Raw genomic sequence first — 16,674 nt, 5'->3', positions numbered from 1 at the left:
AACTGAAGGCGTTGGCAGGAGGACCGAGAGAGGGGCCGACAGCCACGGGAGACAGTTCAGGAAAAGGCGGTGGCGAAGCCTTGCTTCGCCCGATTGAGCAGGGATTTGCCGGCACACAGCATGGGGGGCAGGCACCTGCCGGACTAGACACCTCCTCCGCCCTGTGGGTGTGCTCTGAGTGGCCCCAGGCTCACTTCCCACCCTGCCAGCTGCTGCGTGGGCCCAGGCTCCTCTGAGCCTCAGTTTCCCCGCCATGAAACTGACTGTCCCCGGGCACCCTCCCCACACAGTTCAGGACCCAGCCCTTGGGGCTCCTTACCGACAGGTCTTCCTCTCAGCTCACTCCCATGGGCCGCCTTCCGGCCTAGGGTAGTACTGCAAGGGATTGGGCCACAGCTCTTCGATGATGATCTGGGAGGGGAAAAAAGGCCAGGTGAGCGTGGGGCCCCCGGCCCCGGTCCCCAGCAGCCGGGGCCCCAGCATCACCGTGGCGGACGAAGGCCGCAGGGGCCTCACCTCGGCCATCCTGTTGGGCCCCGGGCAGCTGGGGTCACACAACCAGTTGAAGAAGTTCAGGCTGCTGCTGTCTCGCCTGCGGCTGGCACCTCCACGTTCCTCATCCCAGAACCACTGGACTGGGGTGCAACGAGTCGCCCTATATCCTGCAGGACGAGGAAACTTAAGGGAGGCCGTCCATGGCCAGGGCCCCACGCCCGCTCTCGCTCCCAACCTACAACCTCTCCCCCTCCGGTGCCAAATCCCTCCCCCGCCCCCAGGACCCCATACACCTCCCTTCCCGTTCCCGGGGCCCACGTGCCCGGCGGCCCTCCGCCAGCTCCCCTGAAGCTCAGGCCCACTCTTACCGGCGATGCTAAGGTGATACTCCTTAACGATCACGTCGTTCTGGAAGTAGGGGTTGCTCCCAAAGGAAAACATCAGCCTGCAGCGGTACTTGGGATGAACCAGCTCCTCCACCTGGCCCAGCAAAGCGAGAGGACGGGGAGGGGGAAGGGGACTGAGCGCGGCTCTGAGCAACCCTGCCGCAGCCCCTCCAGCTGCAACCCCACTCCCAAGGCACCACCGCCGGCCTCCGTCTCCAGGGCTAACCTCTAAATTGGTCATGTAGCTGAGCAGGTCTGCGTCCTGGTCACCTGTCACGGCTGATATCTGCGGGTGATTCAGGATCTGCCTTGGGTCAAGGAGCCTCGACGGCAAGTGCTCCGGAAAGAGAACCGGGAACCACCCGGGAACCCCCGGCCCTTCCCGACCGAGAGCCAGGGACCGAATGGGGCCTGTGCACAAACAGAAGGCACCGCCACACTCCCAGCCTCCTCAGCGCTTGCCCTTTCGTCACCCATGCTCTGCCCTGGGGTGGCGCTGGGCTGGAGGATCAACAGGGTGAGGCCAGGAGCCTGCCTGCTTTGCCTTCCCAAGTCCGTCTGGCCTGTGCCCGGGGCCGGCTGGGCCAGGAGGCGGTCAGTCACCACGCTGGATGTCTGGATGGGCTCGGTCCCCCGCTCACGGCCGTGTTTGCTTGTGTGCTCCCCTGAAGCCCTGGGCTCTTGAGGGACCTTCTGTGCCCACAAGGGGGCTGCTCCGCTCACTTGCAGCATGGCTGCACAGCCAGGGTGCCAAGCAAGAGCCTGGCAGGGTCAGCAAGAGAGGGAGGAAAGGGGTAGTGTGGGAGGACGGGGCGCGAAGGAGGAGAGAGAGAGAGACAGAGACACCCAAACCCCGAGGAAGAGACTTGCAGAGGGACGGCAGGCGGGGAGAGAGCGAGCCAGGGTGGGGGACGTGGAGACGGAGAGGCAGGGAGGCAGGAAACGTGTCTGTGAGCACCTGGGCCAGGGGCCTCGGCCCGCCTCAGTAGGACCTGCGGAGACAGAGTTTGTAGCACCCCTGCACCATGTCCAGGGCCCCGGGGGCCGCTGAAGTCGGCCAGCCCGCTGACTGACCCTCAATGAGTGCAAGCGCACAGAACTCTAGGTCTGCCGTGACCTCGCCAAAAAGACAGGTTGGGAAGGACCGGGAAGGAGGCGCGCAGCCTCTCCATCTGCCCCACGCACCCCCCAAATCCTTTCCTTGCAGCATCTGCTCTGAGCCAAGTGGGACCGGGCTTCACTAGGAGTCCAGAGTGTTGACCCGGGTTCCGCGACCGCAGAGGCCTGTTGGGGTGCTGCAGCCCCAAAGCACTGGCCCGGACCTTCTGCTCAGGCAGCAATGCACAGGTCCCAGCCCCTGCCTTTCCCCCCAACGCCCACTCCCTCCCCGCACCCACCTCCTCCGGGACCACCCTCTGCTGGCCCCTGCCCCTCTGCTGTGCAGGAGAAGGCTGGGGCCACTGCTCCCGCCTTGGGCCCACTGCTGCCTGGGCGGCCTACTGCCGCGAGGTGCCCAGCGCTGGAGGCCTGGGGCCCACGGCTGGGGGAGCGAGGCCCATCCCCGCAGCTCTCCTGCCCCTGGCTGAGGCTCTGCACCCTGCTGCCCTGCTCCCACTCTCCTCCACAGGTGCCCAAACCCAGCCAGCAGGCTGAAGGATACGGCGTGTGCCCAGAAGCCAGGGATGCCCTGGATGATGGCCCTTCTTCGAGCCAGGTGACCACTGCGCTTCCGATTCATCCTGCGCTTCAGCCGCAAGTAGGCCCTGGAGGCTTGGGCGTCCACAGAGCGGAGCGCTTCCTGAACCACCTCCAGCGCGGCAAGTGCGGCCCCGGCTGGGTCGGGCCGGGGCACCGGCTCTGCCTGCCACAGCTCCTTCGGCCTCTCGACCTGCTGTGCTTGCGCCGCCTCCTCGTCTTCCGCCGCCAGTACCTCCTCGTCTTCCGCCGCCAGCACCTCCTCGACTTCCACCGCCAGCACCTCCTTGACTTCCACCGCCAGCACCTCCTCGTCTTCCGCCGCCAGCACCTCCTCGACTTCCACCGCCACCACCTCCACCACCGCCGCGATATCCTCCACCACCAGCACCAACTCCGGCCCCGCGCCGGCCTCCTCTGTGCCCCCCTGGGCCTCAGCTTCCCGCACAGCCTCTGCCACCACCCCCGCAGCCTCGAGGGCCAGAAGCGCCCCCGCGTGCCCGCAGGAGCCGGTCTCCCTGAGGGCCCCCGCCTCCTCACCGCCCTCGTCTGCGACCAAGGTGCTCCAGGATTCTGGGGCAGCCCCGCCTTCCCCGGACCTCGACTCACTCTCCATGTGGCCCTGGCCCTGAGCGCCGGCCGCTGGGGACTGAAGGCGACGGAGGCGGCACCGGCAGCTTCAGCTGCAGCGCCCAGGAACGCCGCTGGGCGGCAGCGCCTAGCAGAGTGCGCGGGCCTGGGGCACGCATGCGCACAGGCCCCCGGGGCGGGCGGTGACGGGGCAGACACGGGCGGCGCAGGGGTGTGGGGCGGGGGGAGGCACGCATGCGGCCTGGGCCGGATGGAGCCCCCGAGCCCCGCGCAGGACGCGGCGTGCTCCCGGGTCTAACCCGTGCCAGGGCAGTGGGCGTGGCCACCACCCGCCCTGTGTCTTGGCCGCACCAGAGCCCGCCCGGGAGCCCGCCCGAGCCCCTCCACCGCGGTGGCCTCCGCGCCTCTCAACCCCAAACGTTCTCTTCAGAGACCCCTGTCAGGCCTTTCCCGCAAGTGCCGTGGTATCCCAGCCCCACTCGTCCCTTTCTCGTCCGTCCGTCTGGGGCCCCTCGGCTGGCGCCAGGAATTGAAATCCGGCGGCTGAATGCCGAGTGTGCCCGCCGCGCGAAAGCCTCCCGCGCTCCTTCTTAGGGGACCTGGGGGAGAGCCCGGGGGGCATCAGCTGCTGCCCCACCTGCGCCCCGTCACTGCCACGTGGCTTTCGCCCTGGGCCTGCCCGGTGGTGCACGGCGCCAGGAGCCCGCCGCCAAGGTGCTGCGTGCAGGGGCCATCCGCCTCCCCAGCCCCCCACCCCCCATCCCCCGCCCCAGCTTTCCGGAAGAGAAGGGAACTGCACGCCAAGTACTTTCCCTGAAGTTACTCTGCAAAGAGCCGAGGTCCCTGGCCACCGGGGTGCCTACAGAGCTGCTAAGCCGGCCCCGGTGAGGTCCGTGATTGCGACTGGGCAGCATGCGACTGGGCCAGGCTTTCAGTCCAAAGAGAAACTCTGCAAATTCCTCTGCCCAAGCCAGTGGTAAAACTTGCTCCCAAGGTGCTTTCCTCTGAGCGGCCCCTTTCGCTTTGTTTCTGTGTCTCTTTTCCTCGTTGCGTTCTCCTTCTCCACCTGACTTGCATGCAAGGGCTCTTGTGTCTTTCTTCCAGCTCCGCTCCAAGTTCTCCCTTAGACTGTGTCGGTGGCTGAGTGGAGTACCGTGCGGGGAGGGGATGGCCAAGTGAGCATGCACAGCCCAAGTGCCCTTTCTCTGGTACTCCCCACGTCGGTCCTTTGAGACAAGACCACACCTCACAGAGGTCTGCTCCGGGGGGCGGGGGCGGGTGCTGTGGCGGGATAGGATGCTTGCCGCCTGAGGTGTCAGGGAAGGCCTCGTGGGTGATGGCAAGGCCACCAGCGTTGCGGTTGCATCGTGGGAGGGCCTCTATTAGAAGGAGTGGGTCGGTGTGTCCTGGGGGATTTTGACCAGAAAGACGCAGGAGGAACTCCCTTGGCGTTTAGTGCAGGCGTTAAGTGCAGGGGCTGTGGTCGCAACAAGTGTCACAAACGCCCCTGCAGGGAGTAAGATGCATGGCTGTCTATGGGGCGAAGAAACAAATGTCTGAGACAGTCCGTGAGACAGCTCAGACTTTGGAATTACTGGTACAATCCAAACTGACCCAGCACTTGCAACCTTGCCCAAACCACTAGAGGAGGCTCCTCTGGTGTTACCGCAGGAACAGGAGCACAGCCTTGGAGAGGGAGAAGGCTGGGGTGGTGACAGGGGGAGGGGGAGGAGAGGGAGACTGGGAGGAGAGGGAGAGAAGCCCAGAAGGAGAAGAAGAGCTGGGGGAGAGAGGGGGAATGGGAGGGAGGGAGAGAAGGGAAGAGAGGGACAGGGGCAGGAGGGAGAGCCGTGCACAGGGATGGGGAGGGAGAGACAGGCAGGGCGCGGCGAGGAAGGGCGGAGGCGGGGAGGCAAGGACTGGTCTGCCCCCAGCTGAATTCATACTTTGCGATGCATGTAGACCCAAAGGACACATCGCCTGTGAGGAAGGGGCCACCCACGCGTGGGGAAGCAACAAGTCGGCTGAGCAGAGCTGAATCCAGTGGTGTCAACCAGGGCAGCTGTCATGTTTCCCGAAAACATGAGACAGCAAATGGGGAAGTCACGGAGGAATAGAGGGTGGAAACAGCCAGGGAGTACACAGACACCAAGTACTGTGATTGTGGACTGCCCTGTGTCAGTAACGGGGCTGGTCAGTAACGGGGCTTCACAGCACTGGAGTAAGATGTGGACGACAGCAGAACGGGCAGGTGTTGAAAAGCTGGCCACATCTATGCTCCGTGCAAGAGACTGGCCTCTGAGTCCCAAAGTCACAAAGAATTTGAAAGTGGGAGGAGTGAGGCCAAGACCTCAGAAGATGGACGGTGCCCTACACGGTCAAAGCAGCCTGCGCGCACTTGGCCCTTAACCAGGGGAGCGTGCTCCGTGGGGTGTTGGTGAGGACTAGGGGTGCCCTTTGGTGGCATTTCCCTTTTGGGGTCTAAGCGGATAGAGGGCATTGGGCACCTGCCTTCAGACCACGGAGAAGGAGGCAGATCAGCCTCGGGGTCAGCACGGGACAGACAGCACACGGGCGGGTGTCCTGGGTCTCACATTCAGCAATACTCTGCCCTCTCCTCTGCTGACCATCTGGGGGACCCCAAGCCAACGTCCTAGGGAAGCCGGGAAGTGGGGATCATGGGGCTGCGTGGGGTTGTCAGTATGTGAGCGTGTCTCTGGACATGTGAGTGGGTGAAGGTTGTGTGCCTGGGAGGGTGAGTGAGTGTGTGCGTGTCAGGACATGAGGGTGACTGAATCACTGTGTGTTGGCTGGGGGTGTTGGCTCTGCTCCTGAGTATGTGTCAGTGTATGTGAGTGGCTAAATATTCTGTGGCTTAGGGCGGTTGGAACCCGATGGTGTTCGTGTGTGTGTGTGCGCGCGCGCGTGCGTGTGTGTGTGTGTGCGGGCCCGCACGCGCGCGCGAGCGTGCCTTTCCCTGCAATTTATGCTTCCGCCCAGCTACCTGGGCCAGAACGACAGGGTGATCTTTCCTACCTTCCCTCCTCCCACTTTCCCCTCTCCAACAGTCCCTCCACAGGGCCTGGCCCCCACTCGCTCCCGCTGTATCTGGGGCTGAGAGGATGACTGTGTCAGCAAGGGCCTGGGCCCCTTGTTTAGAAGAAAGGAGAGCCCTGGCACTGGGGTTCAACGGAGTAATGAAACTACAGTCCCACCCGTTCTGTGTGTGAGGTCATCCACCAGGGAGCATCTCTGGGAGACGGTCATCGCCATCCACCAAAAGTTGACACTGGACACGTTTGGCCCTGGCTCGCCCTTCCCTTTCTTTGACCTCTGTTATTTCCCCAGGGAAGGCATGGGCCCTGTTAGCTGGCCTTTCGCTCATCTCCTCTCCCTGCCCACCTCCACCATCCCTAGGGGAAGGACCTCTGCCACGCTGGGATGCAGTCCCAGAGCTCGTGTGACCTGGACCTCTGGGCCAGCATACGGCCCCACCCCTTCCACGGAATAAGGATGCCGGGGCAGAGTAGTAAGCATCGACGGGAATCCCATGAGCTCAGGCTCCCCACCTGCCCCTTTCCATGAAGACGACCGTGTGTGAGCGTACACACAGTAACACACATAAACACGGTTGACGTCGTTTTTCCACATTTCAGTATTTTTACAGGGGGCCTCAATCGGCCCTGTGTTTCTCCCAGGCACCAGACTGGAGGTGTTCCCTGTGGGAGGGACCAGGCTGATCATCCGGCTCCATCTGAAGGTCCTGGACTCTTTCCGGGTCAAGGGCAAGGCTTCTGCGTATTCACCTCAACATGCTCAAGTTCCCTGGGAGAGACGGAGACACAGACACAGACACACGGGCACACAGTCACCCGGGCACACATGAGGCGGCCGGTGAGTATCCTCTACGGGCCACACGCAGGTTTGCTTGAGGGTTTCAAGGCCCTTTCGGGGAACGGAGGCCATTCTCCCCTGCCCCTCTCCCCGGCCCTTGATGGCGATCCCCCTACATTTCCTCCACCCACATAGCAACGGTATCTGTGCACGCTCTCCAGTGTTCTCTGGCTGATTGCGGTGGGCACAGGAGATTGCCCAGGGAGATGACTGGGAGGACTCTACCGATGAACACACAAAAGTGACGGGGTGACGCATGAGCCTTTACGCCAGGGAACGCAGACATCTGCGCCAAGGCTGGCAAGAGGTGCTTAGGTGGGCTCAAAGCTGAGGCAGTGGCGAGGAGACCTGAGGGCAGGAGTTCACGGCCAGGGAGTGGCACTTCCCGCAAGGCAGCTGCTGAGCCGACTGCTTCTCCGGCTCTGCTCACTGGTGTTGCCGGACCCGCCTGCCTCAAGCTTCCCAGGCAGAACCAGTTTGACACCGCCCTCCCCGACTCACGGTGATGCCCTTTGGACACGGGGTCACCGCCTCTTGAGTGTTCCTCTAAGCCTCCGTTTCTGCATTTGTGGAGCCCAGCTCCCACGGAGCCGCACGGAGCATTTTCAGCACCCACGCCCTGGGCGTCTCACCTGCCCTCCTCTCAGTTCCCTCTGCTGGGGCCTTCTTCCTCACGTAGTACTGCAGGGGATCGGGCCACAGGTCGTCCATGATGATCTGGCAGGGGAAACGGGGCAGGGCTCAGATGCACATCCCAGTCCGCTGGGGAGCACAGGCAGGTTCACGTGCGCGGTTTGTCACAGGGACCCACCTCAGCTATCCTGCTAGGCCCGGCAAAGCTGTGGTCAGAGAACCAGCTGAAGAAGTTAAGGCTGCTCTTGTGGCGTCTGCGGCTACAGGCCTCCTGTTCGTAACAGTGGTGCCACTGGATGGGAGTGGAATGAGACGGCTCGTACCCTGCAAGAGGAAGGGTCCGTGCGAAGGCGCTGGATGATGCATCAGGTTCAACCCTGCCGCCTCCACCTGCTGCCGCCCATGCACGCAGAGGCCCCTTACCAGCAGCCCTGAGGACATACTCCTTCTCAACGACGTCGTTGCGGAAGTAGGAGTTCTCGCGAAAGAAGAGCAGGATCTTGCGGCCATCACGGGGAGACTCGAGTTCCTCCACCTGCCGGGCGGCAAAGTGGGGGAGAGGGTTGAGATCTCTGTCCAGCAGACCCTTCCCCTCCTGGCCTTGGGGAGGAATCGCTTCTGTTACCCCCTCTTCTCCCATCCCCCAGGCCGGGCCTCCATCTCCCGGGCCAGACCTTCAAATCCGTCATGGAGCCAAGTATGCCTTCATCTTGCTCACTGAGCATGGCTGACATCTGCGGGTGGTTCACAAACTGCTTCGGGTCAAGGACTCTCCGAGGGCTGGAGAAGAAAGAGCTACAACAACAGAGCAGGTCTGCACAGCAAGTGCGCCCTGCATCTCCCCTCCTACCACCGGGACCCACTCCACCTCACAGATTGTGTCAAGGGCCCCTGCGCCCCTGCACGGCCTGCTGCATTAGTTAGTTAGGTAATTCCCTGCCGGGCACTAACACAGAAAGCTGGAAATCCTCGGTGACCTCCCTGCCCACCCACGGCCCCCTCCCCGGCACATCGAGGGCAACCTGCGGCCCCACCAGGGACCCCCACCCGGAAGCAGGGATTCGAAACTGTCGTGATCACCGAGGCATGAGCCAGGCCACCACAACGCAGGCCCCCTGCCACAGGAGTCTCCTGCGCTAGCCCGGCCACATCGGGGTCCCTCCGTGAAGGTATCAAGGATACAGCCTTGGCCCAGAAGCCAGGGATGCCCCGGATGAGGGCGCTTCGGTGGTCCAGGTGACGCCGTCGCCTCTGCCAGAACCTGAGCTTGAGCCCAGAGTAGGCCCTGCTGGCGTCTTTGTTCATGGGCTCCAGCTCTGACTGCAGGGCCTCGAGGGCCTGGGGCGGGGACGGGGGCGGACCTGGCCGTGCCTCTGGCCGTTCTTCCCCTTCCTGCTTCTCCTGCAGCTCCTGCGCTTCTCGCTCCTTCTGGCTCTCCTCCCAGGCCTCTTCCCTCCTGTCTTCCTCCTCCTCATCCTCCTCCTCCTGCACCTCTGGTACCTCTGCAACCTCATCCTCAACAGCCTCATCCTCCTCCTCCCTCTGCTCCTCCTCCTCCTCCTCTTCCTCCTCCTCCTCCTCTTCCTCCTCCTCCTCTTCCTCCTCCTCCTCTTCCTCCTCCTCCTCCTCAGTCTCCTCGCCCTCCTCAGCCTCCCCCTCTTCTTCAGCCTCACTGCCAACCTCCCTAGCCTCGTCGTCCTCGTCCTCGTCCTCCTCCTCAGTCTCCCCGGGGTCCTCCGCCACCTGGACCACCGCAAGCTGCCACACCAACATTACGTCATCCCCCACTAGCACAAGCTCCACCACCAGGATGGCGCCCTCTCTCTCCCAACGGCCCTCCTCGTCCTGCGCTGGCTCTGCCGCCATCCCCACGCCTAGGCCCAGCAGCACCTTCGCCTCTCTTCTGGGGGTGGGGCTATATGTCCGCGGACAGCCGCGTCCCGATGGACCCCTCCCTCGACGGAGTCGGTCAGGATTGGGGGGCAGTCCCGCGTCCCATGTGGCCCCCAGCTGGGGCAGCTGCGGAGGAACGGAGCAGGAGGGGTGAGCACGCGGCTCCCGCAGGCGGCCCGGCAGTGGAGCTCCGCGGCCCAGCGAAGGGGGGACGTCAGCCGTCTCCTCGCAGAAGCCACCGGAGTCTGGGACGCATGCGCACAAGGGCTTCCGGCCAGGAGGCCACGGGGCCGAGGTGGAGGTGGCACGCGTGGGGCCTCGGCGCGAAGGAGGCCTGATCCACGCCCAGGACAATGGCCGGACCCCAGGTGCTGCCAGCGGCAAGGCCGTGGGCGTGGCCGCCACAGGCCCCGCCCCTCACCCCCTGCGGGAGCCGGCCAGGGAGGCAGCCAGTGCGCCTCCTCCAGGGTGGCCTCGGGCTCTACCTAAGGCGCCCCAGGCCCCAGGGCCCACAACCCCCTCCCCTCCATCCCGTGGCCTCCTCCAGCCCGCTCTCCACCCGGTGTTTGTAGCCTGTCAATGCGAAACCGTCCCTTGCCCTTCCCCAACACGATCGTCCAAGACTGAGGACAGCGTATGCACCACCGGGAACCCTGGCCTAGCGTGCGTGGAAACGTCAGCCCAGGCATTGCGGAATAGGGCCATTCCAGGAGACAGAGGTCGGAAGCGGTCTGCCTGTTCGGGGCACGGGGCTAGGGGGCGGGGGTTCGGCCACAGTTTGCCCCCAGGCCACGTCCTTGGCTGCTCAGGAGAAGAGGGACCGAGAGTGCTCAATCCGTCTCTCCGCCTGTCCTTTCCCCATGCTCTGCTCTCCCTCTTCCCCCGACTCGGTGTTTGTCTTCAGGGCGCTGTTTCTCTGCCCACTCTCTGGCCACAGGGTCTCTGGAAGATGAAGGCTTCAGGAAGCAAGATGCAGAAGCCTGTCCGAGCACCTCCTTTCCCATGAAATAAGAGCCCTCTTCTCCTCTGTGACTAGCCACTGGTCACGTGACCAGGGAAAGGGTCCCAAGCTGGGTGCCCCCGACACAAACACACACAGACACACACACACACACACACACACACACTTACCCACAGACACTCAGTGTGTTTGGCATGGAGCACAGAGGGAGGCGTGCCTTTCGTGCAGCCAAGGGCATCCGGCAACGTGAATCCGGATGCCCCTCCCCTGAGACAATGTCTGGGCGAACCCTGTGGATGGGCAGTTGGGCATTCTGTCTGGCGGCCAGGTGACTACAGTGTGCACCCTTTGGGAGGCCGGAGGCAAGAAGCTGGGGCTGGCTCCCAGGTGACACAGCACGTACGCACGTACCTTCACTTCCAGAGACTGAGTGTCTTCCGTTGCATTCGGGCGAAACCACAAATGCCGTGGGGAAGGCGTTCCCAGCTTGTCTGGCCTGCAGAGGAGAACACATCTTCTCTAGCCTTCCCCTGCGGGCCACCAGGTCAGACCGTGAGCAGAACTTGAGGCTGGGCCGTCACGTCCCCAGGGCTGGCCCGTCACGTCCCCAGGGCTGGCCCCCACTCGTGGAGAGAGGATACCCAACGTGTGGCTTTGGGCCAACAAGGTAGGCTTGGGGCAATTTTGGTGTGCAGCCAGTGCAAGCCGGTCTCCCCCAGCATTACAGGAACAGACGGGTTTCTTACACCACACCTCAGTCATCTCAGTCGTCAAAGGGCCACACGTGCCGCGTCCTGTACACGGAGGTGCCTGTCGTGGTTGCTCCGGCGGTTCTTCACCCTCCACGTGTCCCCGGCAGGTCCGTACCGACTCTTGAGGCCACGGCATCTTCTGTGCCCTCGCACAGGTCTTCTTCGGCTCCGTCTCCTGAACCGGCGGTGGATGCGTGGCTCTGCGCCATGGCTCCACTCCATGGGTGGCTGGACTAATGTTATCGCGGGGGTTCGAGCTGCGCAGAGTTCATGCCGGCTGCCTTCTAAGGTGCCAGCGGTGTTCAGTACAGCCGAGTGCTTACACACCCGTGTGTTCAGACCAAGGTTTCTTTGCGTGCCCACAGGTACCCGTGTGGGCAGCTGGCTGTAACACCGTGGGAAAGGGGTACACAGGCGTGGCCTTCCATGTACACACACGTGCATGTGGAAGCGCGTGCACGGACAGACCTATTCCGTTCCCAGCCGGGTCTGCGGTGGGTTTGCAGTGGACCGGATTTCATATGCACCCCCACGGCCTTGGACTGTGGTTTCCATGTGTTCAGCCATCATGTGGATGATCTCCACGTCCACTCGCAATCCAGGGAGACAGACATTCATGCAATGACAGACATCTGGCATTGCCCCTGCTAGGGAAGGAACAGGAGAGGGGCCAAAGGACAAGAGGTAAGCAGCCTGGAACGGAGACCTCACGGGAGGCTGGGTTTCAAGGGCACCTCCCTTGTTTCTTGTCCCCGTCGCCTCGACACACGTACACTGGAAAGCACACACGCATTCTGGGCGCCCCATCCCTTGCCTGCGAGACCACATGCGTGGAAGACCGTTGCCCTGGGTCCTCCAGTCCCGTAGCAAGCGTCCGTCTCCCAGCAGCTCTGGCCATTAAGCCCCTGGAGCGGGCGGTCTTCTTCAGGAGGCGCTCAGCCCTCTTGCGCCACGTACGTGTTTGCCCTGAACCTGCCCTGAACTCCAGGCAGATGTGCACGAGCCACATCCCCTGGTTTGCACCCTAAGGCCCTGGGAGGAAACCCGATGTCCTTATGATGCGCCCAACAGCTTAAGCCATGCGACCTGCGGCAGGGGTCCAATCCTAAACACCTCTTTCCGGGGCAGGCGGGGCATCCCCCAGTCAAGGAAGCGGAGCGCCTGTGTTTATGGGAGACACCTGGGAGGCGCTTTAGCGGCACCGTCCAGCCTTTCCTCTCCCCTGTAGAGCTCGGCAGGCCCTTCCTAAAAGCCCCGAGGAGCGAGCCGCAGAGGGCTCTAGGGAAAGTGGGTGGGGCGAGCGCAGCACATTCTGGGGTCCTCCACGTCCGGATCCCCGCGGGCAGCCCCGCTGCAACCGTCAGCATGCCTGGGACTTCCCCTCCATCTTGTCGACACGATGAATCCCACGGACTGGCCTGGGGGAGCTGTGAGGCTACTCTCCAGCTTAGGCGACAAGGAGACCAGAAGACGTGACGATGGCCCCAGCAGTCTTCCTTTGGCCCGTTGCTCTCCACCACCCTAGAATTCTCCCTGAGGGGCTGTATCGGACTTGAGATCCCCAACTTGAGATCTGACCAACCGCGGGCAGACTTGCTGACGTTCAGGCCCGAACCGTGAAGCCGGCAGGGTTCCCGAGCCCGAAGGCCAAACCCTCCTCGACCTACACCTAGCTGCCGGGGCCGCCAGGAGGGAACCCAGTTCCCCAAGGCAATGAGGTCAGGACTCCACAAACAGCATGAGATGTCGGCATAGCACCACAGGGGCCGCTGGGAGGCTCTGCCGGGATCCATTCGTGGGCACACGTTGCCAGATCCCAAGCCCAGCTGAGGTGCAGGCGGTGGGGAACGTCGAAGACGGGGTGAGTGCAGGGCGAGCGGACGGGGAGGGGCGAGCCCCGGACTGGTGAGAAGTGGTGCTGGGAAACCCCTGTTGGCTCAGGGAGCAACAAGCTGGGTGCCCCTCGCTGAGGCAGGGAACACGTGCCTGTGGGTTCAGCTCCTCTCCTTTTCGTCCTCCCCGCCTGGTACACAGGAGGTGGACAAGACCGGCCCAAACAGGAGAAGAACAGAGTCCAGGATGGCCTTTCTACTGGGAGGAGAGCTCCCCGCAGGGCTCTTTCCTCTGGAGGAACGTGCTGCTCACGGATTCTTTCTTATTCTTTGCTGCCTTTGGCTAATCAACACAGAGGCGGGTACAAGGTTTGAGCCCCTCTGTAACACACACTGAGACCCCTAGGGTTTTCCCACACCGGCACCATCCGTGCAAGCTGCCTCGATGGGTGGTGTGCTTGACACGTGCCTGCCTTGCCTTGGCCCGTGTGCGTTTTGCGGCGAGAGGGGACAGAGAACCCTGAGTAACCATGGAATGCACACAAGGTCTGTGTGTCAGGAGGGACGTGGCTGCACTCCGCCACTGGCCCCTTTCTCCATAATCAGCAGAGCGGGAAGTGCCATGGGCCCTCTCCTTTCCCGACCAGGGACTCCCAACACACTCATACACACGTGACCCTGTCCAAAGGCTTGGGCACACATCACAGACACACACACTCACACACACACACAGACTCTCGACACCCAGACGTGCATGAGGCCACACAAAATCACACTCACGTGTTCTTCGAAACACAGAGAAACACGTGATGCGTCTGTGCTCGTCCAAACACACGCACATACCCTGCACACCCACACATGATCCCTGAAACCAAGTCATCGAGAGGCACATGCATACCCCCCCACACACACAGACTCACGGCACCCAGGCGTGCATGAGGCCACACGTAACCAGACTCACATTTTCATCTAAACACAGAGTGACATACAAGACACGTGTGTTCGTGCAAACACATGCACATGCTACACGCACCCACACATTATCTCTGATACAAAGGCGTGGAGATGACACATGCGCACAGACACACACACACACACACACACACAGACACATGAAAATGCAAACACACACCCACAAGCTCCATTCACACACACGCACACACACAAACACACACACGCTCAAGGAAACCTACTGAACACACTAAACTCACACTCCTCGGTATGAAATTCAGGCTTGTAACAGCAGCCCTTGCATACAGACACATAGGGGCTTGTAAACACGAACACAGACACACACACACAATGCATACGACTCACAGAAGGTCTCGGCAAAGGCCTACACATACAGTCCCGGCCCCAAAATACATACACACGTGTGTCGCGGAACCATCATACTCACACACGGAAATGACCACATCAAAAACCCCTGGCACAGAGGCATACACAACTGACGCCAACACATCGGAGCATGCACACTCACACACACACACAGAACACACGCAACCACACACACACTCCCCTGAGGATAGAGAAGCACGTAAGCAAAACCCATGGTCTACGTCATCCTGGAACACACAAGTAGCCCATCAAGTGTGCACACACACACACACACACACACACATACACACATACTCTCCTCGAACCCACTGTACACACTGTGTACACACTCGCTCATGTTGATCTGAAGCATGCACACCATCCCTTGCCTGCAGACACATAGGTGCTTGCAAAAACACCCAGAACAGACCCAATTCACACGAGGTGTCCGGCACAGGCATACGCATGTGGCACCACCATAAAAACCATTACACGGGTGTGCCCAAGAACACTAACACACACACCCCAACACATCCACAAACTCCAGCACGCAGGCATACGCTACTCACGACGTTACATCTGAGCACGACACACTCACACATAGCCCTGAGGGTACAGAAGCATGTAAGTAAAACACATGGTCTGTGTCATACAGGAACACACACGTAGCCACTCAAACAGGCACACAAACACACACACACAGGTTCATGCTTCTGCAATCACACAGAGCACACCACACACAGTACACCAACACACACGTGCGCTTGCAAGCACACGTACACACAGACAACCCATACAAGGTCTCCGGCACAGGCGTACGCAGTTGACCTGCTCAAAAAGGAAGTATGCCCGTGATCCCCCGCAATCCAGAAACATCCACAGAATCTGACACGCAGGCATTCTCAAGGGTCCAAAACACACACTCATATGCGCACGCCCTGAGGATTCAGACACATGTGAGAAAACAACACATCCTCCCTGATATAGAAATGCACAGTCAACCGCTACACTCACACGCACGTACGTGCACACGCGCTTAAGCCCACGCAAACCCACATGCACTCCCTGCACAACCTATCTCATGTCACAGAGACATGCACCCTCAGCCCTACAACTGGAAACACAAGTTCACATGGAAACATGTACCCACAACACACACCAAACTCTCCAGCACAACTGTGTACAAAGAAGGCCCCAGAGAAACACACATACACACACACACACACACACACACACACACGCAGACGTTGCTTAGTGAAGAGGAGACACACAATGAAAACACATGGTCTACGGCATAAGGGCATTTCCAATTGTCCCCATACACACAAACACACACACTGATTACAGAAGAGGAGACACACAGTGAATAGAACCTGCTCGATGGCACAGAGGCATTCCCACTTATCCCCTCACACAGAGACATGCCTACACGCGCGCGCAAACACACACGCACAGAAAAACACACACACACAGAGTCTCCAGCACCGAGGCTTGCAAGGGTGGCGACACCTACACACACAGGTACACACCCAAAACCACAATAACCCCTGGGCCTGCAAGTCCCCAAACACACCACAGGAATCTGTGGGCACACAAGGGTATGCACACAAAACACTCCCAGGCAAGGACTACGGCACACAGCCTTGTATGCGTAGCCCTGCAGGGTCACACACCCAGCGGTGCCTGGAAATGCATACGCACCGAATACACACCACTCACCTCACCCAGGCATACAGAATTCTGCGTGCACGCATACACACATGCCTCTGTGCGCAGAAGCACACACCTACGCAAAAAAATGCACGGAACCAGCTCGCAGGCATGACACTCGGCCACGCAAAACCACAGTCCTGCTCACGGGAACACACAACCAAGAAACAGACACCTACACACTCGGCGTCCAGCACACACACGTTCACACTCGCCACACACTCTCGCGTGCGTGCACCTGAAGCCTCCACCCACACATGAGGCAAGCACACGTGGCCACACTCAGAGACACACGTGTGCACACGCCGGCATGCACCTGCAGCACACGTGAACACGCCCACACGGCGCCGGTGTGCATGCAGTCACTCGAGGCCTCGCAACACACTCACCCATGGGTGTGCACACACACAGACGCAAAACATAAACACACCCTGTCTCCGGGATGCAGGCATACACCCTGGTCACCCACGCGCACACACATACGAGACACATAAGCTAAGCGCCCACGCACCCAT

General features: G+C 61.4%; 1 protein-coding gene across 1 annotated transcript; it reads right to left on the bottom strand.

Annotated features, from left to right (window-relative positions):
- Window positions 1-6,812: 6,812 nt before the first annotated feature.
- On the bottom strand, window positions 6,813-16,674 carry LOC308337794 (testis-specific Y-encoded protein 2-like; the record flags this gene model as incomplete). Its single annotated transcript, XM_080795992.1, has 4 exons — window positions 6,813-6,992; window positions 7,694-7,778; window positions 7,873-8,018; window positions 16,671-16,674. 4 exons carry the CDS (start codon window positions 16,672-16,674, stop codon window positions 6,970-6,972), a joined length of 258 nt encoding a protein of 85 aa, XP_080652118.1. The 3' UTR covers window positions 6,813-6,969.

Source organism: Martes martes (assembly GCF_963455335.1).
Source record: "Martes martes genome assembly, chromosome: Y".
Classification (NCBI taxonomy): Eukaryota; Metazoa; Chordata; class Mammalia; order Carnivora; family Mustelidae; genus Martes; species Martes martes.
This window is presented reverse-complemented; position numbering and strand designations above follow the sequence as displayed.